Source organism: Crocodylus porosus, unplaced genomic scaffold, assembly GCF_001723895.1.
Source record: "Crocodylus porosus isolate Cpor-Errol unplaced genomic scaffold, CroPor_comp1, whole genome shotgun sequence".
NCBI lineage: Eukaryota > Metazoa > Chordata > Crocodylia > Crocodylidae > Crocodylus > Crocodylus porosus.
Genome location: NW_017728951.1, coordinates 37,328,990 through 37,356,377, shown reverse-complemented (window position 1 = coordinate 37,356,377; position 27,388 = coordinate 37,328,990). Strand labels below are relative to the sequence as shown.

Below are 27,388 nucleotides of genomic sequence, written 5' to 3'. Positions count from 1 at the left end.
GGGATGGGGGGGCAACTCCTGCCACTGTGCACACCCCACAAGGACACATGCCCCAGATCTGTGTGAGATGGAGTGGGCTGCTGCTGTGGGTTGGGGCCGGGGCTATGCTTCGCTCTTCTGGCGGGGGACTGGGCTGGGCTGGGCTGGGCTGAGCTCTGGGCAGGCAGTGGTGGTGCTGGGAAGGGAGCTATGGGGGGGCTGCAGCCACCTCAAAATTTGCTGTAGCCCCCCAACCCTCCCTCCCAGTGCCACTGCCTGCCAAGCCTGCAGCGGCAGCCTGCCCCACTCCACGCAGATTCTGGGGACACATGCCCCACCCCCCCTCATGCCCTTCTGGGGTGTGCACAGCAACGGGAGCCCCCCCGCTTCCCTGCAACCCCCGGACAAGCTGTGGCTCTGTCCCATGCCCTGCCCTGGCTGGACAGTGCCTGCCACAGCCCCACTCCCTGCCTCCCCCTCCCCTTCCCACTACAACAGACTTACCAGCTGGACGCAGCTCTCTAAGCTGTGCTTCTTGCTGCCTACATGCTGTGCTGCAACTGAACACATGCATGGGGCATCGGCCAAATTATTGGCCACATCAGGCAAAAAAAGCCAATTTCTGATTCCGTCAATTTTCTTTTTATTCATGGCGATCCATTATCAGACCTATGTATTGGTGCACATCTATTGGACAACTTCTTGCCTCCTGCTGCAGCCTTTTGCTGCTCTGCTGTTTTTTCTTCCTCATATGCTGGAAGAAGGGATACTGATACTACTAACCCCAGTAGGAGTGTGGGGAGCTGATGACCAGGGGTCCTGGTTTTCTGTGGTGTTTCATTTTAATCATGGAAAAATGTGGATTTTAGTTTACTTTTTTTAAACTGAAAATTGGGGATTTTTTTTTTATCAGAGAAAAAGAGGATCCCTGATGATGATTGACTTTTCTACAGAGCCACGCCAGAAATTGGAATGAGAGTGCATAGTCTGGAACCCTTTGGCCAAGAAAGTCTGATAGAGCCACAAGGGCAGAGGGTAGAGCAAGCATTTAAGAACAAAAGTAGAAGTCTCCCATCTTCTATTTACCACTTTGCATGATGGTGTTGGGGGGAGGGTAGCCTCACATCAGATGATTAGGGTGCAGTGGAAACTGGTCACACTTTATTCTGTACAGACTGCTGAAATATCCCATGGCCTCTGATAAACTGGGGTGAGCTTAGCATGAGAATGGTAGCAGGTAACAAGCTTCAATGGATTCCACAGCAGATAAAGCTAACAGCATTAAAGAAAGTCTGATGAAGCAGCCTGCCCTATAGTTAAATAATATGGGAAGAGATGGCTTTATCTTCTGATCTGTGTGTGGGACTGATTGGTCAATGACTTCAATACCAGCAGAAATGCCTGTAAACCACTCCCTTTGCACAGGCTTCAGATAAGCAGTGTCTTTGGTTTCACATAAGCCAAGCTAAGATGTAGACAGTTACATATTTAATGCAGTTTGATGGGCAGAGAGGCTGTGTCACTGAAATCAGGGAAGCAATCCCTGTTAGTGAACTCTGCCAGGAATAAACATCTGAATGATTCTAATCTGGCTAATCCCATGTTGTCAGACACAGACAGTTGCTAGGCTTCGTCTGTGCCAAGGTGGCCAACCTGCGTATGGGTGCCACATGTGGCAGAGCTTCTGGGTATGTGCAGCTGATCAGGAAGGGAACAAGCAACACAGTAGCAGGTAGGGTAAAAAGCAAAACAGCAACTTGGGAATGAAGCAGAGTGTAGAGCAGCAGTTCAGGCAGGGAACACAGGACTGAGTGCAGAAATAGCAATAGACTGAGCAGGGGATCAGGATCAGAGTTGCACTTGGGGAGGATGCAGGGCTAATTTGTGACACCTGCCAAAAAGGTTGTCCCCCACTGGTCGACACTATAAAATGTTCTTGTGTTTGAAGAGAGTTGCCAACAGTTGCAGTAGCCCACATTGTGCTGAATGTGAACTAGCATTTTATAGGAACCAGAGCAAATGGCATCATTCACCAGGGGGAATTAAGTGTTCAGTCACAGCTGGCCTGCAGCTGAGTACTTTGCCCTGGTCTCCCTTGCCTAGTTCATTTTACTCAGTGTCTTGTCAGTTAGCATAATTGTTGGCAATTGTGTCTAGCTAGGGAAAATAAAATTTATAGAAACAGGTCAGGTGCTAGCGGCTAACAGATCAGTCATTTCTGTGTCGCCACTGGTGTGTGGACTACAAACCAGTTTGAATGATTATTATTATTGTGACATCCAGAAACACCAGTCATGGCTAAGGCTCCTGTGGTGATAGGTGATGTGTTTCCGTGCCCTATAAGCCTCCAGTCTAAGTGTGTTGATAGATTTACTCACTGTTATTGTCTTCTGATTGCCCACAACTGATAACATTTGGCTTCTACTTAGCACTTTATAATGTCTAACAAATAGCCCCATGTCCCACAAAATATAGAAGCATCATTTCTGTTACAACTAGGGAAGACTCATATATTAAAATTGTAAGTGAATTGCCTACAGTCAGAGAGAGAGTTGTTGGCAACGCTGAGTCTGAAACTCAGCACTTTCTAATTTCCAGTCATTAGACCATGTTTTCTGCTTGAATTCTGCTTCAGTTCCTAATAAATGTTCTTTTAGGGACCTTTAATTCACCTTGATTATTTGTTGTTATCTCTTTCTTCAGCTTGGAATTTATCCTGCCCTGACTCTTTCTTCCTGCTCCCAGTCTGTTTCCAGACTGGCAACTGTCCATTCAGACAGTGCAGTTTCAGCACTGTTACTAGATTAACTTGACAAAGCTTATGCAGCTAAATGAAACCAAACCTCAACTCTGAAGACTTGAGTATGTCCTTCCTTTCTTTTGTATAGTAACTGAAAGTCCTCCAAAATGAGGGTATGGGGAAAGCTTTAATTGTGAATAACTTTTCTCAAGGGGACAGTAAAATACCAAAATAATTGTAGCTGGGGGGGGAATTTTCACGCAGACTTTGGCTACCCTAATCCCTGTGTAAATCTCTTTCAGCATCCAGAAAATGAAGCTAAAGGAAATTGAGCGAACAGCTGTTCAAGTGTGGAGTCCAGCAAGCAACCATCCCCTCTATCTGGCAACAGGTATGTTTCCCCATAACCACAGGACTTGAGAGTAAAGGCTTGAGCCATGCAAGTTTTATTTGGCCATGAGCTGTCCAGGAACAGACATCTCTTTTCCCAAGACCACTTTAATCACCTTAGAAAAGAAGTCAGTCACTGGCAAGATAGAAATTACAGCCTCATCATTTAAACATTCTTAGTGGGTTTTTTGGGTATCCAGCTTGGTATTTTGAAAGGCATTGGTTTTCAGAACATGAATTAACAGCACTTTCAGATTAAACATATAATCAAGCTCCATTCAAGTGTTCTAATTTGAACGCTGATCACTTTTTAAATCATCAGGGCCAGATGTTTTTAAAAGAATCTGCTCTTTACCTGGCAACATTCACCTCATGTTATTGAATGTCACCATCTTGTAAAATTAGTTGCCTGATTCTTTTCCTGTTGTTCTTTTGCTTCACTGAGATTAGACATTAGAATGACCAAAGAACCAATAGGGTTACATTTATTTTATTTTGCCACTTCTAGATTGACAGCTAGTCAGGGTAAATGTTAAATAGCAATATGTTCTAGCTGAAATTCCCAGCTGTATATTTCCAAATTTTTATTAGATTTTGCAACATTGTTCAGGCCCCAGATGTAGGTTTGTCTGCTCAGTAACATCTCTAAACTGTATGATATTGCAGAATTTACAAGCGCCTTGAGATGGCAATAATTTAGTTTGTAAATGGAAAGCTGATGATCTGGTATCTGTGCCCTGCAAGCGAACAAGCCAGCTGTGGTTCCTGTCTAGGATTGGATTGCATTCCCGTTTTACTTCATACTATTTTCAGTGCTGTCTGTCAGTCCCTCTGTGGGCTGTAGATCTGAACGTTAGGGCTGTGCAAAGCTTTGGTAGCTGATTCGATTCAGAGGAGATTCAGCCTGATTTGGTGGCTTAATCTCAGAATCTGAATCGAATTGGGAAACCCATTAAAAGGTCTGGATCGATTCAGAAGCCTTCGAATTGATTTGGAGAGATTTGGAAGTTCGGAAGGCTTGCAGCAAACAGAAACTGAGACGAGGGAGGGGGATGGGGTGATGTTTGATGTATGAAAGAGGCTGAGAGAGGGGAAAAGACTGCTTTGATATTGATATCTGTAGTTGGCTGGTGACTCTGATCTTTCTCTGAGTTCCCTTCCAATCACAGTGCTCTGGGGGAGGGATGTAGAAACAATGTATAAAACTGTGTCTGAAGTGATCTGTGCCTTTTGTGAGTTGTCTCTCTCTTGGAGCAGCAACATCTGAAAGGCTCTGGCTTGCTAGCTAGTCTCTCTTGTAAATCGTATCCAATCCTTTCCTATTCACCCTTGCCTACAATAGCTATTGTTATCCCTGTCCATTCCTTTCAACTTACTCTTCCCCAAAAATCCTCTTATTTGTTCTTGTTAGTCTGTCTTGATTCTTTCTCCCCACAAAAATAACTTGCGCACGCACACACACACACTTTGCAGCACACCAAACATTATGAAGCATACTGGAAAGGCACATGCTCAGTCATCTGGCATGGGAGGGAGAGGGGGCAGAGGGAGAGCTGCAAGATGCACCTGCCCCAAACATAGATGCACCCTCTTTCCTGGCAGCAGTGAGTTTTCTGCTGCTAGTGGAAGCAAGGAGGTGATAGCAGTGCTAACACCACTAACCAGCAGCAGCATGGCATTCTCCACCCCTATTGCAGTTCCCAGCATGAGCCTTCCAGTGCCAGAGGAGGAGGTGGATCTGGAAGCGTAGGAGTTGAGGGCCATAGCAAAAGAAATTCTGGGGAAGAAGGGGGAATCTGAGTTTGTGCTCCACCCCCCCCTCAAAGTTCCCCTACAGGTAAGTCTCCTCTAAAAGGCACTGTGGAGGAGGTTGTGGGGGCAGGTGGATCAGCTCTTCCTGTTGTTGTGCCTCTGCCTGGTGAGGAGGGGAATAAGACAGGATCCCCACCTGCAACGCAGAAGTGAGTGCATAGTATAGTGTCGGATCATTCTGAGGTGGCAGATGATCCCAGGTATGCTACCTACCAGCACTGTCAAATGCAGATCAGCTGGGGCAAGCAGATGAAACACTTTGCCACCATGGCGATGTTGCTGCATCTCAGGAGGAAGCACCCCCTTGTCCTTGTTCCTCTTCAGCCTGGCACTAGTGGGAACATGCCCAAAAATAAATCTTCCTCTCACTCCAAAGCCCCCATCCACAAGAAGCAGAGGTAGGCCACCCTGGACCAGTGGGGGAAAGGTGGAGACAAGGAGGGGCATGTTCTGAAGATAAGCTAAGTCACGCAGAGCATTGGGGAGATGCTTGCTCTGGATGGCCAGCCCTTCTCCTTTGTTGAGTGCCTAGGGTTCAGGTGGCTCACGGCGCTCATGGCCCTTAGCAGGACCATTTAGCAGGACAGTGATGCCCCGCCTGTCTGAGGCATTTAGGGAGTACTTGAGGGAGGAGCTGCACAAGGCAGGTCCTCAGATAGCCCTGCACTTTAGCTCGGACATCTGGAGCAGCTGGGGTGGAGATCATGCCTACGGCTCCCTCGCAGGGCACTGGTGCTATCAGTCAAGGTGTCGGTGGGCTGTCCTTCAAGTGGAGGTGATGGATGAGTCCCACATGGCAAGGGAGATCATAGTGGCCATGAACTGCATGGTGCAGGGGTGGCTTGTTGTGCAGGGCAAGCTCACCCATGAGTTCATGGTCACCGACAACAGGGCCAGTATGGTCAAGGCAGTGCGTGATGCCAACTTTGTTGGCATCCACTGTGTGGCACAAAAGTTCCACCTCGTAGGTAGAGATGCCTTTGAGGTGGACAGGGCTCCTGTTGACAGCACTGTCACTACCTGCCAGCTCATTTCGAAATGCAGGAAGGTGGCAGGCTTCTTCCACCGGAGCATCAAGGGGGCCAAGATGCTGTGGGGCAAACAAGCAGAGCTGAGCATCCTGCAGCACAAAATCATGCAGGATGTGGAGACTTGGTGTAACTCCACATACCTGATGATTGAGAGTCTGGTGGAGCAACAAAAGGCCATCCATGAGATGGCCTTGCTTGGGGAGATTGGGATCAGGAGCTCCCTTGACAGAGTTGAGTAGGATAGCATCTCCCAGATTTTGGTGGTCCTCAAGCTGTTCCTAAAGGCCACCAAGAGCCTCAGCATTGGTGATGTCCTCCTTAGCTAGGTGATCCCTGTAGTGAAGGAGTTTGAGAACCAAATGGAGAAGTTCCAGGGGATCGATGTTCCTGGCTGGGGAAGCTGCTTTTACTAGAGGTGCAGGCACTGGTGACGTAGCTGAAGGAGGGCATCAAAAAATGACTGGTTCGGTATGGTCCACGTGCTGGCAGGTGTGTGTGACCCGAGGGTGAAGGGATCATCTGCAGCAGCAAAACCCTCGATCACTACTGGACAGAGGTTCTGGTTAACAGAATCAAGGAGACAGAAGGTCAGAGGCGGGAGAATGTGGAAGAGGGGGTGCCCACTTCCTGTGCCAGCACTCCAACCACAAGTCAATCTCCTGCACCAAAGCTGCTGCCGATGTGGGCCAAGGGCATGGCTTCAGTGTTGGAATCCAGAGGCACTAGATCCCACCATCAGGCAGGTAGCATGGACTCCTCGGTGGCTACCTATCTCGCCAAGGGCATGGAGCTGCTGCACTGCGACCCCTTGGCCTGTTGGGTAGCCTGCAGGCAGGTGTGGCAGGATCTGGCCACAGTTGCCCGGGGACACCTGACCTGTCCACTGACCAGTGTTCCAAGTGAGAGGATGTTCAGCATTGCTGGGGATGTTGTGACATACCACCGTACCTGCTTGGATCCTGGTTTGCTGGAGCAGCTGGTGTTCCTGAAGGTGAACCTCCTGCTGCTGGTGTTCCCCAAGCTCCACGTGCAAATGGAGTGAGTGCCATCCTCCTCACTCCACATCTATTTGATTTTTTTTACTTGCTTTCAGAACCTTGAGGTGCCCTTTCACAGAAACCCCTGTGCCACTCTGCCTGAAACCTGGCAGGCCTCAAGCCCACATAAAGGGCTGCATTCATCCCGCTCTGCTTTAACATGCACAAGTGATACGAGTTTTGCTTTCAACAGTTTGAGGTACATTTTCACAGAAACCCCTGCACCTACCTCCTTGGAACTTGGCAGGCTTCTGTGGTGACCAAGTCATGGTCTGGGCCGACACAATTGAGCAGGTGGGGGCTAGCGGCGAGGAGGCAGGCGGTCAATACTCGTACGGTTGCAAAAAAACTTTTTATTTCTCTTTACTTATGCCACCAGGTAACAGTAGTGTAGCACAGGTCAAGCTTGGTTACAACGACAACCGATAAAATGAAGATGATTGGTAATGATAACGGAGACGGAGACGAACGAGTTAGTTGAAACGTGTGCGAGGATGGGGTATGCTGGGAGATGATCACAAGTGGCCAGCTTGTGAGGTGGCTCTGGGCTCATGCGAACCAGGTTTCTGCAAGAGCTGGTCTCCGCTTTGGGCAGAAACTCGCTGGCTTAAATACTCTCCAGGTAGCCAATCACACGGTTCTCTTTTTGGAAAGTTCTAGTCAGATTATATAATGCCTAGTGCATGACTGGGCATGCGTGCTTTGCCAATTCAAATGACCTCACTCAGATTATGTGCTGGCCATGTGTGGGGCATGTTTGGACATGCGTACTGGCTTTTAGGGGTTTCCCACTTGCATGCTCGCACTAGTTTCTTTTAACTCTGTGTTATCAGCATTCCTTTCAATTCTGGTTCAAAGAGCTTCATGCCCTCAGAAGAGGCTACCGTCCCTGCTGTTTTCATCTGAATCTGCAAAAAAATGACAAAGGTTAGAGGTATTTTAGCGATTCCCCATTATAGTCTATGGCTGAATCTCCGAATCCAAATTGGCCGAATTGAATCAGGACAGTGATTCTAATCACTGAATCAAATTGCTGTCCCTCCGAATTGGCTGAATCTGAATTCAGAGCGATTACTTGCTGCTTCATACAGGCCTACTGACCATGTCGGGGAAAGTGACTAAAGTTCAGTTATCACTTCATTATAAACGTGGTTCCAATTTAGGTTATGAACTAGTTCTTAATTGTATTCTTATAGCAAGGCCAAATTATTAATTGGAGCAAGGATCCTGGTTTCAGCCCCCTCTAGGAACTGCCTGATTTTCATAACTTGGATTACTTCTTAGTAGACAGTGTCTCTGGAGCACTTCCCCTCATTCACACTGGAATATCATTCCTGTGGCAACTGTCAGTTGCTTGTATGGAAAAATCACATTAGTAAATATTAATCATATTTTTAGTATCGTTTATTGTAGGGTTAGCATACGTGCAGGTTTTCCCAGTCATGTCCCCTTTTTTTGATCCTTTGATTTACGTCTGGGTGGGTTTTTTAATTCTAATCAAATGTCTGGGATTTTGCTCAGCTCAGCTGTGCAAGGGGAGCAGGTAACTGCTGGCACTGGGAGAAGCTGCCCAGGCACCTGGGTTGCCCCCCAGAATGCCTGGCCACCCTGGGGCAGAGATGTCCCCAGGGTCCTGGCACCTACCAAGTTCAATGTAGTTTCTCTGCCTCAGCATAGAAGGCACTCCCATGATCCTAGCCACCTGCCCTTTTCTATCTATTCCTCTTGCAGCAGCATCTGGTCAACATGGGGTGTGGGACTGCAACTTGTGGAGGGGCTGGATTGTAGGCAGCAGCCCACTGTCTGAAAAAAGGTTGCAGGGGTGGGGCAGTCCAGAGGTGGAGGGAGCAGGGGGCTGTGGCTTGGAGATGAGGGGCAGGGGACTGTGGGTCCAGAGTGCAGGGCAGGAGTGAGGGGCACCAGCAGGGATGGGGTAGGGTGCAGGTTGAGAGTAAGGAGCACCAGCATGACCCAGGGAATCAGGGTACTACAGGTTGGGAGTGAGGGGCACTGGCAGGGCTAGGAGTCCCTGGGGCAGGCGTGAGGGGCTGCAGCAGGGCTGGGGATCTGTGGCTTGGGTGTGAGGAGTAATTGAATGGGCAGGGCCAGGGCACCATCCTATCACTACCCCTCACAATCATATAACCTTCCCTGCCCTTGCTCGTTCCCCTGCACATGTGTGACAAGTGTCCTCTTTTTTGGAACTGGAAATATGGTAACAAGAAAGAAAAATTAGGATTATTTAGTTCAGAAAAGAGATGATTGAAGGGAGTATTTGATAACCACCTTCAAGCGCAAAAGGGTTGTTACAAAGAGGACAGCAATCAGTTGTTCTCCATGCCTATAGGGACAGGTAATGAGTTTAAATTACAACAAGGGAAATTTGGGTAGATATTTGAAAGAGCTTTCTACCTATAATTGTAATTAATCGCTTGGGCAGATTATCTAGGTAGACTATGGAATCTTCATTACTGGAACTGTTTAAAAGTAGGTTAGACCAACGCATGGTTGGGGTGGTTTAGAAAGGGATGATCTTGCTCTGAGCAGGGGGTTGAACTAGATGGCCTCTTAAGGTCCCTTTCAGCTCTATCTTCTGATGACTCTGAGCTGCCACCATGTAAACAACTCACTCTTCTTGATTCATTAATGTTTCAGAAGCTGCTGTTAGGACTGTCAGCTATAGAATAGCTCTAGGACAGGGGTGGGCAAAATACGGCCATATTCAGCCCACCAATGGGTACTGTCTGGTCCACGGGCAGGTGGCATGGGCAGTGGCTCCAGCTGCTGCTGGCACTGCAGGGGACACTGGGTGGAAGCAGCCCTGCCTGCCTGGCTCTGTGTGGCAGGCACTTGGGAAGGCATGCTCAGACCCCAGCACTTCCACTTGTGGCAGTGGCATCCCACCTATCTGCAGATCAGAGCTGGCAGGAGCTACCCCGGGGTTAGGACTGGGAGGCAAGTGCTCTGCACCTGAGCTTGGGGGTGGCAGAGCTTTCCTGGTGCCTTCTGGTAGGTAAAGCCCTTGCCCCACCTTCCACCTTGCCTCATGTAGTGTTATGAGCCAGTCCAGCCACCTGCTACCTCCCGGCTGCAGCCAGTGTGACTCCTGTCCTGTCTGCCCAGGCGAGGCTGCCTCCAATGCCACTGGGCTGGGACTCCTCCTGGGGGAAGGAGAACCCCCACCAGGCTGCAGGTGGGTGCAGCCTGCATGGCCCTGGCAGGGAGCTGGGGCAGGTTTGAGGGGACTGCTGGGCTTTCCAAGACTTTGTGGGGCAAGTGTGGATGGGAAGGAGTGAGGGCAGATGGGTTTGAGGTGCAGGTGGCTCGAGACATATGTTAGGATGCAGGCTGAAGCAGGAACTCCCTTGTGATTTGGGGGTGGTTGGGCATTGACAAGGCTCTGCTGGGGGTAGGGGTGTCCAGCCTTAGCCAAGTATCCTGCTGGCTGGCTTTGATTCCCCTGGGGAAAAGACTGTGTTTTGAGCTATTATGTAATTACAGTATATACACTATTAAAAAAAACATAAACCAGGACAAAATTTATTTTTGAAATAAAATTAAAAGTTTATTGTAGATATTTTATTTTTAGCATATGATTTTTGTCTTATCTATAATTTTTTTGTGTGTAGCCCTTACCAGCTCACCAAAACTCATTAAGTGGCTCTCCAACAGAAATAATTGCCCACCCCTACTCTAGGAGGCCTGACCAAAGCTGCAGCACATATTGGAACTAGTTCCCTGATATGGCTGTATCATTAATGTAGATAGGGCCCTAATGGGAGAAGCTGGAATTATTTCTGAAAGGAACAATGGGGATTTCTGTATGTTCAAATGGAAAAGAAATGTATCATATTTTCTCAGATGCAACATGCCCCAGAGTAAGATGCATGCTTTTGAAAAGAAGAATGAAAAAAAATCTTTCCTTATAGTAAGCAACTGAGTAGCAGTAGTCAGAGAGCCAAGCCTGCTCATGTTGTGCTTCTTGTCAGGGTTCCCAACCCAAGAACGTGTTTTTTACTGATAACCAGACTTTTTCACTGACAAGTTTACTGATCTATGCTTTATATAATTTAAATCTAACTCTTCTGTCAGGCTTTGCCATGTTGTCATGCCCCACTTGGAAGGACTGGGTTCAAATGTAGGGGTTTAACACCAACCAAAATAAAAAAAGTAAAAAAAGTTGCAGTATTTTTTTTTTCCTCAGGTTGGCAACCTGGTTTGACTACAGCAGTGGTTTTACTTTATGCTGTGTCCCTCTGTGCCCCCTCCCCAGGTTTTCTTGCCTTGCACCATGCCCCCCCAAGCAGCCTTACCCTGATGGCCCTGCTCCCCCAATCCAAGAGCCCTAAATAAACTTTTCTGTGACCCAGCAGTATTATAGGCAGCCAATGAGACTCAGCAGCACATAGCTGGAGCAGGGGGAGTATCTACAAAGCCCTGAGAAAAGGCTTACCATTCTCTTTTTGTCCATCCACAGTGCACCCAGCTTCTTTCCATCCAGTGATCTTTCTTCAGTCAGCTCCAATTTAGTTTTTTTAGCAATGGCTTAATTTTTTTTATGGACTTTAGGCACAGGCATTTTTTACCTGAATTTTTACTGACTGTCTTTAAATTTGTGGACAGCTGGCAACCCTGCTCCCTGTTGATTGTGTTCAGGCTTTACTTTTGCTTTCACTTGGACAAAGCTTAAGTGACAGAAACTGCTGTTACCATATTTCCTCACATGTAATACGCATTCAAATTTCCAGCAGGTTTTATGGAAAAATGGTGCAAGCAGTGCAAAAGCCTTAGGACTTTAAGAAAGGATATCTTATGCCATTAAGTCCTGTCCCTTGCATTAGTAAGCTACACTTTGTCCAAAGATTCTTTAACATTATCCATTCCACACCATAACTACAAGGCACTAAAGCAGAAACACCAAGAATACTCTACAACATGGCACAGGTAAAAGCAGGAGAGACGAGAATAACTGCAAATGCCTGGCCACTGCGGTGACAGGAAAGTAATTGGTTAGTATTTGCTCAGAGGACATTAGGAAGAGGACATGATCCATGCTATAGAGGAAGGAAAAAAATCTCCCAAGTCCTTATCAGTCTAACCCGAGGAAAAAATTCCTTCCTGAACCCGAATTTGGCAGCTGCTTTAACCCTGAGCTGAAGAGCAAGACTCTCTTCATTAGGATCCTGTTCGCTAGTAGGAGCACCCATAGGCCCTAACTAAAATCCTCAGCCAATGGCCAATGCTTCACATGAAGGCAAAAAAACTCAGAAGCCAATGAAGTATTCATAAGGGGGAAAGCCATCCTTCCTGATCCCTACAGGCAACTAGCAAAAACTCTGAAGGATTGCCAGGCACCTTCCACACTGAGCATTACCTCTATACCCCAACAAAAGATTAAAAACACATGAATCCACTTATCGTACATGCTGATTGTTGAACCAGCAATTCTCTATTGCTGTCATACTATCCCTTCTGTAAATGTATTGAGTTCAGTCTTAAAGTAACTTAGGTACTTTTCCCTGACTACTCTTTGAAAAACCATTCTGAAACTTCACTTTTCTGATAGTTAAATTGGAGATTAGAAGATTTCTAAATTAGTTCACAACCAGTTTGCAGTCATCTGATCACATGTTAGTATTGTTTTCTAACCTGAAAAGCTCTTCTCCTTGCCTAAAAGTCACCTCACAGACAAGTTTATAAAAAGTATTCACATCTGTGCTTTGTTTTGTTATTTAAATGTTTTCTCATTGGTACAGAATTGATAAATCTACCAGTTGATTTTTAAAAATGTCTGTTCCCTACTTTTATTGAAAGCATTTGTTATCCAATTTATATCAGGGAAATTGAAGTCAGCCATAATTACACAATTTCCACTTTATTACCTTCTCCTGAAAACTTACTGTCTTTCAAGTCTAAACCTGGCAGTTTAACAAATCCCCAACACCAATCCCTTTACACTTTGTATTATGCCTTCCTAGAGTGAGTTTAACCCAACTAGACCCTGTTTCATCCATGCTAGTGCTTTGTATTTCCTTCTAGTCTACCACTTCATTAATTGACAGTGCTATCTCTCTGCCTTTAAATTTTATTTTAATCTTTCCTAAAGACTTTTTATCCTTCAGTATCTGTATTCCAATTATAGCTGCCATTGTGCTGTGCTTCTGGTATTCCTATTATGTCCAGTTTCATGTTCCACTGGAGGAGTTCTGAGTCTTCCATTTTGTTACCCAGACTCCTTGCACTGATATGCAAACATTTTAGTTGTTTCCTTCTAACATTACCAAGTTTCCAGGTGGAATATGTTTTACCATCCAGTATCAGTGATGTTGCCACCTCCTCATTTACCTGATTGCTTTTCTGTTGGATGTTTGTTTGTGGTAGGGAGATTATATGGTTTTCTCCCAGTATTTTCTCCTGAGTCAGTTTAACTTTGATAATAACACAAGTATATTTCCTCCCTTGGCCAAGTGGAGAAATGTCTTATGTCTGGAAATATCTCCCAGAGATTGTCTGTCCCAAAACTTTTTGGATGGCACCAGTCCTTGAGCTGTCCCTCAGTTTTTCTTGTCTCATCTTCTCCCAGGACAAGAGTAATCCTATAGAGGATAACCTGAGCTTCTACATCTTTAAACATCTTCATCTTAGCATAATTGTCTTTTATCCTTGTTAATAAGCATATGGTCATACTGTTCGTTCCCACAGGAAGAACAATTAATAGATTCTTGTCTACTCCCGTCAAAATCCTCTTCAACCTTGGGTCTTTGTGACAAATCTTTGTTTTTGCTAGACAGTGCACCTTTCTGGTTTCTGGGTTAGCCTTTGTAGCTGTTTTGTCTTTTTTTAAATTAATCCCCAGTTACATAAATGTCTTTTCCCTTCAGCTCGTTCTGTCTGTAGATCTTGTCTTTTGCTTTCCTTTGGTCCTTCCTGTCGTCTTCCTGAGCTAAGATCACGTGTTAACTTCGTTTACTTTTCCCTTCTTTTTTGGATTAGCTGCTCTTCTCTTCCATCCCATTGTCAGATCTTGCCTTTTTTTTCCTTTTCATTTATCTACATAGTAAATTGATTCTTTGATTCTATTTCACTCCTGGTTGGTTAGTTCCTTTGCCTTGTTCTTGTACTTCTGACTCCATGGGTTCTGCTACTTCCCCGAAGGTCCTCTATTAGCTTATCTTTTTCAGTAGGTGTCACAGACTAGTCATTTGTTTGTATGGCCTCGCCTCTCCTTGTTTCTATCACATGTTCAATATCCGGTGTGAATTCCATCATTGTCTTTGGCTGCATTTTCAAACCTTCAGTCTTCTCTTCCATGAACACCATCAAACAGTACTTGTTGTATATCATAGAATCATAGGAAGTTAGGGTTGGAAGGGACCTCAGGAGGTCATCTTGTCCATCCTCTTGCTCAAAGCAGGACCATCTCCAACTAGATCATCCCAGCCAAAGCTTTGTCTAGCCAGGTCTTAAAAACCTTCAAGGAAGGAGAGTCTGCTCTCTGGGTAACCTGTTCCAGTGTTTTACTACTCTCCTAGTGAGAAAATTCTTCCTGATGTCTAATCTAAACTTTCCTTGCTGCAACTTGAGACCATTGCTCCTTGTTCTATCATCTGCCACCACTGAGAACAGTCCAGCTCCATCCTCTTTCTAACCCCTCTTCAGGTGGTTAAATACTGCTATTAAGTCCCATCTCAGTCTCCTCTTCTCTAGACTAAATAAGTGCAGTTCCCTCAACCTCTCCTCATAAGTCATGTGCCCAGCCCCCTCACCATTTTTGTTGCCTTCCGCTGGACTCTCTCCAATTTGTTAGTGGGGGGCCCAAAACTGAACACAGTACTCCAGATATGGCCTCACCAGTGCTGAATAGAGGGGAATAATCACTGCCCTTGACCTACTAGCAACATACCTACCAATGCAGCCCACTATGCCATTAGCCTTCTTGGCAACAAGGGCACACTGCTGGCTCATATTCAGTTTATTGACCACTGTGACCCCCAGGTCCTTTTCTTCAGAGCTGCTGTGCAGCTAAGCAGCCCCCAGCCTGTACTCGTGCATGGGATTGTTCATCTTAAGTGCAGGACTTTGCACTTACCCTTGTTGAACCTCATGAGATTTCTTTTGGCCCAATCCTCCAAATTGTCTAAGTCACTCCAAATCCTAGCCCTACTCTCCAGCGTGTCTACTACTTCCCCCAGCTTAGTGTCATCTGCAGACTTGCTGAGGGTGCAGTCCGCCATCTTCTAGGTTGTTGATGAAGACATTGAATAAAACTGGCCTCAGGACTGGCTCCTGGGGCACTCCATTTGATACCAGCTGCCAACTAGACATCAAGCTATTGATTACTACTTTTCTGAGCCCAATGCTTCAGCCAGTTTTCTATCCATCTTACAGTCCGTTCATCCAGCCCATAGTTTCTTAGCTTGTCTGCAAGAATGTTGTGGGAGACTGTATCAGAAGCCTTTCTAAAGTCAAGGTACACCACATCCACCAGTCTCCCCACATCCACAAAGCCAGTCACCTCATCATAGAAGGCAGTCAGATAGGTCAGGCATGACTTGCCCCTGGTGAATCCATGCTGACTGTTCCTAATCACCTATTTATCCTCCAAGTGCTTAGAAATGGATTCCTTGAGGATCTGCTCCCTGATTTTTCTAGGGACTGAGGTGAGGCTGACTAGTCTGTAGTTCCCTGGATCCTCCTTCTTCCCTTTCTTAAATATAGGTTCTGTTTGCCCTTTTCCAGTCATCCAGAACCTCTCCTGATCACCATGAGTTTTCAAAGATGATAGCCAGTGGCTCTGCAATCACATCAGCCAACTCCTTCAGCATCCTCGGATGCGTTGCATCTGGCCCCATGGGGTTGTACATGTCTAGCTTTTCTAAACAGTGCCTAACCTGTCCTTTCACCACTGTGGGCTGCTCACCTCCTCCCCAAATTGTGCTGCCCATTGCAGTAGTCTGGGAGCTGGCCTTGTCTGTGAAGACTGAGGCAAAAAAGTCATTGAGCATTTCAGCCTTTTCTGCATACTCTGTCACTAGGTTGCCTCCCCCATTCAGTAAGGGACTCTCACTTTCCCTGAGCCTCCTTTTGCTACCAACATACTTGTAGAAACCCTTCTTGTTACCCTTTATTCCTTGCTGGCTGCAACTCCAATTGTGCTTTGGCCTTCCTGACTTCATCCCTGAATGCCTGAGGAATGCATACTCTTCCCTTGTTATTTGTCCAAGGTTCCACTTATAAGCTTCCTTTTTGTGATTTTAGTTTACTGAAGACTTCCCTGCTAAGCCAAGCTGGTCTTCTGCCATACTTGCTAGTCTTTCTGCACATCAGGATGTTTTGTTCCTGCACTCTCAATAAGGCTTCTTTGAAGTATAGCCAGCTCTCCTGGACTCCTTTCCCGCTCAGACTGGCTTCCCTAGGGATCCTGCCCATGAGTTCCCTGAGTTGAAGTCTGTGTTTCTGAAGTCCAGGATCCTCACTCTGCTGCTCTCCATCCTTCCTTTCCTCAGGATCCTGAACTCTGTCATCTCATGGTCAGTGCTGCCCAAGTTGCCATCTGCTACTACATTCTCCACTAATTCTTCCCTGTTTGTTAGCATCAGGTCAAGAAGAACAAGGTTCCTAGTTAGCTGCTTCAGCAATTGCACCAGGAATTTGTCCGCAGTACTCTCCAAAAACTTCCTGGATTGCCTGATGCATAGCTGATGTTAGGAACCCATCCATAGATGATGCATACAATCCAGTTTCCATGTCCTGTCATTCTCATTTTCCCTGTCAAGTTTGAAAATGTTTCTGTGGATGTTGCATTTTCTATCTTCTGTACTTTGCATTTACATTTTTAAGAAAAAACCTGGGTGGGGCGAGGAGAAGGCACTGTCATAGAAAAAAAGAAAACGCCCACTAAAATACCACGCCAAATTCTTCCTCAAAATGTCCTATCAGCTGCCACTCACTGGCCACTGGCTTTTTTTAGGCTTCTGTAGCTGGGTGCAGCCCCTCTATTTAATTAGGCGTAGCTTGGGGAAGAGGCAACTCCCTCCCCCCAAACAAACAAACCAAAAATGCCTTAAAATCCCTGCACAGTATATGCATATAGCAGCTGATCAAACTTGGTATCTTCTACACAAACAGTTCCATAACGTACATATACCAACAGACCCAACACCAATTCACCCTGGATGGTTCTTATATTGTGGGCCCACAGAAAGATCTCTCATCTGTATCACTTCTTGTACTTTTGCTAGGAACGTCTGCCCAGCAGCTGGATGCTTCTTTTAGTACAAATGCCACTCTGGAGATCTTTGAGGTTGATTTCAGGGATCCTTCCCTTGACCTGAAACGCAGAGGAGTCCTTACTACTTCTAACAGGTATTAGTGCTTCCTGCTGATATGCCAGTACAGGAACTGGATTTGAGAAGGGGCTGAGTAATTCTATGCATGGTGAGAGAGGGGTAATCAAATTTACAGTGTGTAAGCTCATTGCATGTCAGGGTCTGGAAGGAATCCAGTACCCCTCCTCTAATATCTGAGCAATACACAGTGTGGCTGAGTGGGTAGAGTTTGGCAGCTGTGCTCTGATGAGGAACTGGTGCATCCAGAGTGACTGCTGGGAAAGTCTGAGGGGACTCCAAGGGGTTCATATTGGAGGAGCATTGGTATGTATCACATAGAGTAGTTTGAGGATATGAAATAAAGAAAGCTGTGGGATGAAGTGAAATCGTGTGTGAAGGTGCTATGGGTAAACTAACCCATCAGACACATTTTTAATAGGCAGCAAGGTCCTAAGGTTTGTCGATACTGGGGATATTTGAAAACATGTAGCCACATCCATGCAGTTGTTCAGTATAGATGGGATGCACCAGTATAAAGAGGGGCTTACCTTGGTGCAACTTATCCTAGTTTGAAACTATGATATATCCCACTGGTACAAGTTCCCCTTCATTCATTTCAAGGCCAAAGGGAATGGAGTGTGTCTAATGTGACTGCTTATACATGATTGGCTGGAGGATATTATCCACTGATTTCCATCCCATCCCCCCCAGCAAATCAGCAAAGCATATCTACACTGCTACCATGTCCTGTTTCCATCACTGTAAAACACCTGCATAAAACAGCGCTGCCTTGGCTGACTTGTGAATTTCTTTTCCTGCAAAGCTTTTGGAAGGTTTGTTTCTTCTTTTGCATGGAGGAGGAACCATTGCCTTCTGAAAAAGAAAGAGTGGCCCTTTAAAATGCAGAGGAATAGATGACTTCTTGGTACATTTGAAGCCATGAGATATGAAAGCTATTTTCTAGTGCTGGGATTTGTAGGAAAGGCCTCTGCTTGCAAGGTAGAGTTTGCTGACTGACTAGGTGTTCTGCCCTGAGTTTACTCTAACTTATTTTCTTTCTCTCTCATTTTAGGTTTCATAAGCTGATCTGGGGCAGCTTTGGAAATGGGACCTCCAGTTCCTCTGGGGTGATTATAGGCGGAGGAGACAATGGAGTATTAACAATGTACAGTGCTTCACAGATCCTGACTTCAGGGAAAGAGCCTGTGATTGGACAAACAGAGAAGCATACGGGGCCTGTTCGAGCTCTTGACTTCAACCCTTTCCAGGTATATTGCCAACAGCGCTATCTTCTATGTTTAGAGGGATTCAGAGGGATTAGATGTTTAGAAGGATTCTTGAACGGACAAGCTATAGACTGCATAGAGGAGGAATAGGTTAAGCTATTGGACTAGAACTCAGGAGATCTGAACTCAGCTATTGGACTAGAACTCAGGAGTAGTGTATGGCTCTGCCACTGATTCCTGCTGTGATCTTTAGCAAGTCTTTTTTCATCTGTCTGCCCTGATATATAAAACAGGATTAATGACACTCCCTTTGTCTTGCTTACTTAGATTGTTAGTTCTTTCAGGCAGATGGATCTCTTCTTATATATTGGTACAGAGCCTGGCACAGTGGGCCAGGCTCTGTATCAGCCCAGTAGACCTGGGCTGATGTCTCTAATTGCTATTGCAATGAAGTGTTGTAAGAAAACTCTAGCACTCAGACTATTAGGTCTCACAAAGCCACAGCCAGGGCTACTGCAGCCTTATGAAGAGTCTACATCTTCCTAAGAAGACCAGTAATGGCTTGGAATATTTTTGGCTCTTGGAGGCAGAGCTGTAGTTCCCTCTAGGCAGGGTCTGTAGGCTTGTAGCCCTGGGCAGGTTTGCCAGTCAGATTAAATTGTATATATGTTGTTAATGCACTGTTTATAAGGCCGAATAGAGACATAATGCCTTACTATCATCCTAGACGAAGAAAGAAGGATTAGGTAGGGACATGAGTTTGGACTCAGTTATAACAAGGTTAATCCTTTTCTGCTTACAATGTTCCCCCACAGAGTCAGTGGAATACAGATTTCATTTTTAACTGTCACTTGTGGTCATGATTCACAATTAAACAATTGTCCTTTCCTACCCAAAAGGTGACTGTGTCTCAGAGGTCCCTGCTTCTGGACTCTTTATCTGCCTGTCTGTTTAAACTGGCTAAGCATTTTGAGAGGGGCAGTAGAGAGATGTAAAATGATTGTAATCTTCCCTAAACCCAATTTCTGGGATGTGCTTTGGGTCTGTTTTCTCCCAACAGCATGAATGTGTTCCTTGCACTGATGCATTTACAGTAGATAATTTCTTGCAGCACGTCTCTTAAAGTTGTTTTGTTTTCTTTGGTAGCAACTAGTTTTAATAAAGTTAAGCCTCTTTCTCTGTGGATGCTGTGAGTAGAGCAGATGATGATAGTTTTGATTTTCCTACAGAGTAACCTCCTGGCCTCTGGAGCCAATGATTCTGAAATTTACATCTGGGACTTGAATAACTTCAGCGTGCCTATGACTCCAGGGACTAAGTCACAGGTAAAGGGCTTCTCTAGAGGCAGTGTCTCTTCAGCACTACAAACATCAGGGCCACGGATGGACACGACTAGTGATAGAGAGGGTGGTGGTTTCATTCTGTTAACTTTTTGGGATCTGTTCAGTGGGCTCAACCATAGTGAGTTCAGAAATGGATCTAAACCAAATGGTTAGTCTTTCTTATGGTTGAAACTGTTGCATATGGGAGCTGGTAGTGGGTAAGCTGTAAGACTATACTCTGCAGGATTGAAAGAAACTTTTTTATGGAGACTTTGGACTTTGTGGATTTGAGATGACCACATATCACATGGTCTGGTGGTGGTACAAGGGCTTTAATTAACATAACAGCCACAACACAGCTGATGAGCCATTATTAGGATTTGTCTTCCTCTTGGCTGGTATCTCTTTCCTTTAAAAGGGAAGCACACCTTTGAGGCAGATTTATATGAGAGTCCCTCTTTGAGAGTAGCACAAGCAGTTTTTACTGGAAGAATGGTAACTGTTTGCTCACTTAAAAGATGGCTAAATATCTCTCGGGCTAGATTTCCTGTCAGTCTCCTGTGTGATAGTTTGGAAAGGGGTATTTGTCTTAAATTCATCAACGTCTTCCATCTGACTGAACTCCTGAAATGCTGCACGTGGTCATCTTTCCATTTGTGTTCTCTCCCAGAGGTCAGGGGCTTCTCTGTAGTCTGCAACCTAATCTTGGTATATCCCAGGCTGCTGATCCATTCACCCCTTCCAGTTCTGTCACTTCACAGTGGAGTTAATGGTTAATGACACATGTAGCCAGTGCAGGCTTGCCCAGATTGCAAGGGATCTTTCTAGGGAATGGTCTCATCTGGAATTGTATTTTTCTGCAGTGTTCCCTACCAAAAATGTTATTTCTTGCCCTATCTGATTAGCAAATCAGTGTTTGAGAAGGAGAAGCTATAGATTCTTTGGGAACACAATGGAATAATGGCATGCTGTTGGCTAAGCCCTTGATGGGGTCTAGATATTAATGTTTGCTACAGGAGTATAATGAACTTTTGGCCTTTCCTGTCTTGACAGCCTCAAGAAGACATTAGTGTGGTGGCTTGGAATCGGCAGGTACAGCACATCCTGTCCTCTGCTTATCCCAGTGGAAAGGCTGTCGTGTGGGACCTCAGAAAGAATGAACCCATCATCAAAGTCAGTGACCACAGCAACAGAGTGAGTGGAGGAAGGACTGCAAGCTGGACACTGGGGCCCAGACCATGATTGTCTTGCAGCTCACCAGGGCCCAGGGATATAACCCATATGTTTTGGCCTGCGGGCCCTGTAGGGATGGCTGTGTAACATCTACCCTCCAGTAAGAGTAATCTTTACAGGAGGGCATTGTAATGAGGCAAGGCTCTGGATAGGGCATTTTTGTACCTCAGCAATTCTGTGCCATGCTGGGGAGGTCTAGCATGTCCCCAAAGTAGTTGTCCTTGTTAGGACAACTGGTGTGAGGAGAACCATTGATGAGCAAATAGGCTATATCGACAAACTACCTACTCATCTCTAGGTCAGAGGAGAGAAATGCTGGTATGTGCTAGGTGAGTAACTGATGCTGTTTCTGTTTTGTTGTTTTTGTTTGTTTTTGCCTCTGTCTAAGCAGAAGGCAGCATTTTCCGGCGTAGCTAAAGCAGCCCAAGACTTACTTTTTCTCCCTCGCTGCTTTAAAGTAAAGCATCAAGCTGTTCAAGTGAAGGGGCAGTAGTTGATGTGAATGTCTGGCAAAAGGCCTTTTATCTGTTGCAAAGTATTCTCTAGAGACAGGAGACTCAGATTCTTGTATGTCTGGGCTTATGGTCAGGTGAACAGATGACCTTGCAGGGGTGAGCTGTATGTCACAGAGGCAAGTCTAGGATCTCATTATCAAAGGCATATTGGGGGAGAGTCTTATGCAGGCAGGGGTTGAGTTACAAGCGCTGCGGTAGGCAAATAAAGGGGAAAAATTCTCTTCTGCTCATTAACTGAGTGAAAAATCAGACCCTTTGCTCTCCCTCTAATTGCTGTTTCCCAGGCAGAGGTTGTGCTTACCCAGGAGTTATGGCCTTTTATCTAATTTTTTAAAAGGTTGTACTCTAGTAAACTGAAGAGGCTAGTCTAGAAGTTTAATTCTGGTTCTGCTACTGACTTCTTGCCTGGCCACACCACAGGTAAATTCCATTTCTATACAGACAGAGATAAGGACATTGACCCACAAGGATGCTAAGGTTATCAAGTATGCTAGAAGACAGAGTGCCAGGGTTCTGTGGCAGTGTGGTCTGCTGCTAGCTAACTTTTCTGCATTTTCAGTCTGTGCTGTTGTGTCCCTAGATGCATTGCTCAGGAATGGCATGGCACCCAGAAGTTTCTACCCAGCTGGTTCTTTCATCTGAGGATGACCGCATGCCAGTGATCCAGATATGGGACCTGCGATTTGCTACCTCTCCTTTGAACCAGCTGGAGGGCCACATGAGGTAAGAGCCTGCCTATAGCTCTGCCTCTGAGAGGAGTCCCACCTTTAAAGGATAGGTTGCTGGAAGAAGTGTTCATTTAGCTTTTGGGTTAAAGTGTAGGACTGTTTTCACTATCTTTGTTGGTTCCACTGTAGTCTGATTAAGCCAGAGAAGTGAGTTAGCAGTGTCCCTCTTGTGCTAAGATGCCTGAATGTGACTTTTTCTGGTCTGTTTCAGAGGAGTCCTATCTGTCTCTTGGTGCCAGGCAGACCCCGAACTGCTGTTGAGCAGTGCCAAAGACAACCGGATCTTGTGCTGGAATCCTTGCATTGCTGAGGTGTGTTACAAGTTTGACTCTCTGATAGTTAGTGCACACTTCTTGCTGGGTGGGCATGTACTTGTATTCAGTATTATCATTTCATGCTGTTCCAATTTATACAATTTCTGCTTGCTACAAGAGAGAAGTCTATCTGTAAAAAGAAGAAAACTTCAATGAATACACGTGAAATCTCATTACAGTGAAGCCCATTTCAGTAAAAAATTGACTACAGTGAAAGCATTTCCAAGCTCTGGCTTCCAGCCCACAGAAGGTAGTGCCAAGTAGATCTCATTAGAATCAAATTCATTACAATGAAAAATTCATTACAGGAAAAGCCTGTTCTGATACTTTATGTATAATAGACTCTTATTTCAAAGAACAACCATACCTATAGGTGCCTTTAAAACTGAAATGCAGAGAGAGAGTCCCTATAACTGAATCATGGCAAAAGCCTTTTCACTGCTTGTTTCCTGTTCCCTTGTCAACCACGATTATGGAATTTGGAAAACCACAGGAAGTCCAGAGAACTTGTTAGTCAAAAAGGGGAACAAAAATATCTGTATGGGCAGAAAAGCAACTTCTTGTGGAGTGAAAGAGGGTGGGAACTTACCATGTGATAGCTCAGGGATGGGTAGAATGCAGCCTGTGGGCTGGATTTGGCCTGCTAACTGGCTGGATCCAGTTTGGGGTGTACAGGGAGTGGATCAGCTTCTCCTGCCCATCCTGTTCTCAGGCCCAAATAATTGTCTACCCCTGTGTTAGCTGCTCTGTAGTGACTGTCCATCTGCTTGCTCTTAAACTGTGGTGAATGAGGGCTAACCTGGGATAGCCTAACCCTTTTTTATCGTGGCTGAGAAACCAAACAAAAAAAACACGTAATTTTCTTTAGAAGATAAGAAGAAAGTGATGGAAACAGTAGACTCCATCTGGGAGGAAAAAGACATAGCAAATGAATTCATCATTACTTTCTCAGAATTCAGTGTTACCTTCAGTCCATATTTTGAGGGATTGTTCCAGAACTGAAGTGAGTGAAGTTAAGCAGCTTTGGGTCTAAAATGAAAGTGACATGCTATGACAACACCAATAGGGCCTGTTTGCCTGCTTTAAGGTGTTTTTGCAAGGATTGTGCCCTTAAATGGTCTGCTTATTTTGCAAAAGGCATTGCATTTTACAAACCTGCTTGGAAATGGAAAATTTCAAGCAAGTGTGGTCTTGTTTAATGGTGTGTTTGGAAGTTATATAATTGTATTAGAAGTAATCTGTAGAGAAAAAAAATGATGTTCTAATAGATAAGGCTATTGAGTGGCATACAAGAGAGGATTCCTGACTGGTGCATCTGGGCAGCTGTGCAAAATGTGCTTTAGACTAACACAACTGTAGAAATACAGTGCTGTCAGCAAAGGTGTTAACATGCTGGTCTTGTGTTTCATTTCGTTTTACATTCTTAAATAGTCACATTAAATGCAAAAGCTTTTTTCACTGGAATTGTGAAGTTGCATTGTAAAGGTTCAAAAGTTTAAAAATGTAAAAAGTGTGGGTTCTTTTAATAATGATAGCCCGTATGTCGTACTCTCTATCTGTAGATATAGATTTAATAGTTAATGTAAGGATGCTCAGGGATAACCTTTGAGTATTTAAAATTATAAGTTTAATGCAATTAATAATTATCATATAAATATTAGATAGGTGTAATATATTCTTTTGAAGAGAAGCACCTCTAATGTTTTTAAGGGGTTAAAAAATCCCAGTGGCTTAGTGGTCCCCCTTACCATGGTATCTGAACCTCTTATAATCAAACCTGGTACTACCTAATGTCCTGATTAAAGTTGTTGGTACTGTACAAAAGCTGTACAACATAACTGACAGCTCTCAGAATGTAAGTTAATGTATGATCATGGAACAGTGGTGTCTGTTGGGATACTTCAAGGCTGTCCTTGACCCAGCACCATTCAGTATCTTTATCAATTATATGAAAGAAAATATAAAGTTTGAAGGTGATACCAGAACTGAAGCACTGAATATAAAGACAGGTCAGTTATATAGAATGATCTAACTTGGGCTGACTTTAAACCCTACACAGGAAAATGTAGGGTTGTATACCTCTGAACAGAAAATATAGGTCATGCTTACAGGGGAGGAGTCCATGTTCTGATAGACCACATTGCTTTGAAGTAGGGAAGAATCCTCTGAATTTTACAAATGGGACACAAGACTGTGAAACACACAACCTGATTACAAGTTTTGCCCAGCATCACATGGAAAGCCTAGAGCCGAGCCTGGAGTTGAACCTGCCTCTCCCAAGTGTCAGTCTAATGCCCCATTAAACAGACAGTTTTTCCTGCGCTTTCTACAGTTCTTTTGATTCCATTTTTGGAGCCATGTTTTTCATTGTTTCTGTTGCCTTCTTTGTTTTCTCTGTCCTCCTTTCTATTTAATTTTTTTCTTATCTTTTTCTTATGCTGTCAAGTCTTTATTACTTAATACTTTTTTGTAATTCTACTTTCCTTGCTACTGTTTTCCAGGATGTGTCCTTCCAGGTTCCACAATACTGCAGCACTCAGGTGCAGAAGGTCTTCCAAAGCTGAATCAAACTTACTAGGGTTATGCATTCCTAAAATCATTCTCTCCTCTTTTATGTTGTGCATTTCTCGTTGTGGCCTCTAGCTGTTGCTTGTGCTAGACACTAGTAGTCCAGCCAGAGTACATCTTCCCAAAAAATGACAAGGTTTGGAGGGTCTTCATGCTTAGGGAGCTGTTAATAATATGGGATGGACCTGCCATGCATAAGTGGTTTTCAGAAAACAAGTGAGTGTATTGCTGTATAATGTTTTTCTACCTCCTATATGTCCGTGTTAGGTGGTTTATGAACTGCCCATTCGAAGCCAGTGGTGTTTTGATGTCCAGTGGTGCCCTCGGAATCCATCAGTCTTCTCAGCTGCCACTTTTGATGGATGGATCAACATTTATTCTGTTATGGGTGGGAGCCTAGAAGCTCAGCAGAAGACTCAGGCTGACAAGGTGAGGTCCAAAAGAACAAAGAAACAGACTACTATTTGGACTAGATACAGTGATGACTGGGTACTTGAAATCAAGGAGCACTCTAAGCACAGGAATGAGGTCTTGTTATTTTGTAATGGCAGCAATGAACTTACCCCTAGAGGGGGTGTGTTTGTGGGGGCAGTGAGCATAAGCATGTGTGTCATACGTGACAACCACAGACCAGTTAGTTGGGAAGGTAATATCTACCTGGATCCTTCAGGCTCTGTATTGCTTTCTGCAAGAGATGTGACTCAGTATCGTGTGTGTGTGTAAAAATGTGTGTCTATATTTATATATATGCTAAAACTATTCCATAAAAATAAAATAAGTCAATGATCAAAGCTAAACTGCTCTTTATAATGCTAAATATAGGACCGTAGTCAAAACAAGGTGATATTTGTTGAAGTAGCAACTCCCCTGCACTTGAGGAGATCAATTTTGGGGGTCCAGAATGTGTGTCTTCCCTCAGCTAGCTCATTGGCTTGGAAGGTGAAACTTTTCAGTCTTACCCTTCCTTGATTCTTAAGGATTGCAATGTCTGCTCACTCCACATTGAAACACTTCCAAGTTTTAGGTTGTGTCAGATGTGAGATGTCCCTTGGAGCATCTTGGCCTAGTTAAATTCAAGTGAGGTCATCCTTAGGAAACATTAGTTCTAAGAAATTCCTTCAGTTGTTAAATTTGTGGGGGCTTTGTATTTTGATGGTAACTAATTTGCCACCATTCTTCTTTGCTCTCAGTCACCTCCCTTAATGCTCGCCTGCCCTGCCTTGATGTTAAACTGAAGGAGGAAAATAAGGAGAGGTGAGATGTTTGCCAACAGTAGTGAAGAGGGTGACTCAGGGCCTTCTTTCACAGAGCTCCGCCTCTCCTACACCCTATCTTTACCACACCCAAATAGGTATTGATCTGTGACTCGCTCAGGGTCTCGTCCTCCCACGGATGGGTTGTGGAGACTTGGTAACCAGTTGGCAGTCCCTTTTAGCAGTTAACTGGTTTACTTCTCACTGCAGGTGGCCAGTGGTTCAAGCCTGTGATTTGAGTCCTTTGTCTTGGCATCAGTTTTCCTCTTTTCCCTTTAAGAAATGTCCCCTTTCCAGCTTAATCAAATTTTATTGCCTCATATTAGGGCTTCCAATGTCCTTTTATTAGATTTGAGCCGTCGATGCCAAGCTACAAAGCCTGTCTGTATTCCATGTATCAGTTTTCTGTCGGTCTAATCAGCTACTCAGTTTACCAGCCAGGATTAATCCATTTCACTCCTCAAATTTAGCAGACCCCGCAAAGGCCAGATTCTAGTTTAAGTCTGTCAGGCATGGGCCTGCCACTTTCTGGCCTGAGCCTCTGTACCAAGTTCAATATCCCAGAGATACACCCTTTAAATTTCCCACTTTGCCAGTCCTGGAAGTCTGTCCTTGCTCTGGGCTTCAAGAGTCATCTCCAGGGATGTTTCATAGATTTCATAGACATTAAGCCTGGAAGGCTCCTAGGAAGATCATAGAGTCCAGCCCCCTGCCCCAGCAGCAGGAATTCAGCTGGGGTCATAGGATCCCAGCAAAATAAGCATCCATATTTCTCTTGAAGGTGTTCAAAGTAGGTGCTTGAACCACTTCCGATGGCAGGCTATTCCAGACCTTGGGGGCTCGGACAGTAAAGAAATTCTTCCTTATGTCCAGCCTGAAACTGTCTTGCAGGAGTTTATAACCGTTCAACCT

The 27,388-nt window shown here is 44.9% G+C and overlaps 1 protein-coding gene across 2 annotated transcripts in view; it reads left to right on the top strand.

The window, feature by feature from the left end:
* The window catches only part of SEC31B (SEC31 homolog B, COPII coat complex component), a 64,513-nt gene that overhangs the window by 3,892 nt on the left and 33,233 nt on the right, over nucleotides 1–27,388 (top strand). For both annotated transcript variants that reach the window (XM_019556042.1, XM_019556043.1), the window contains exons 2-9: nucleotides 3,022–3,110; nucleotides 17,231–17,354; nucleotides 18,390–18,585; nucleotides 19,773–19,868; nucleotides 20,919–21,059; nucleotides 22,194–22,336; nucleotides 22,553–22,652; nucleotides 25,491–25,652. In XM_019556042.1, coding sequence (XP_019411587.1) covers nucleotides 3,032–3,110; nucleotides 17,231–17,354; nucleotides 18,390–18,585; nucleotides 19,773–19,868; nucleotides 20,919–21,059; nucleotides 22,194–22,336; nucleotides 22,553–22,652; nucleotides 25,491–25,652 — 1,041 coding nt within the window. In that variant the 5' untranslated portion in view covers nucleotides 3,022–3,031. The remainder of the gene's footprint in view (nucleotides 1–3,021; nucleotides 3,111–17,230; nucleotides 17,355–18,389; nucleotides 18,586–19,772; nucleotides 19,869–20,918; nucleotides 21,060–22,193; nucleotides 22,337–22,552; nucleotides 22,653–25,490; nucleotides 25,653–27,388) is intronic.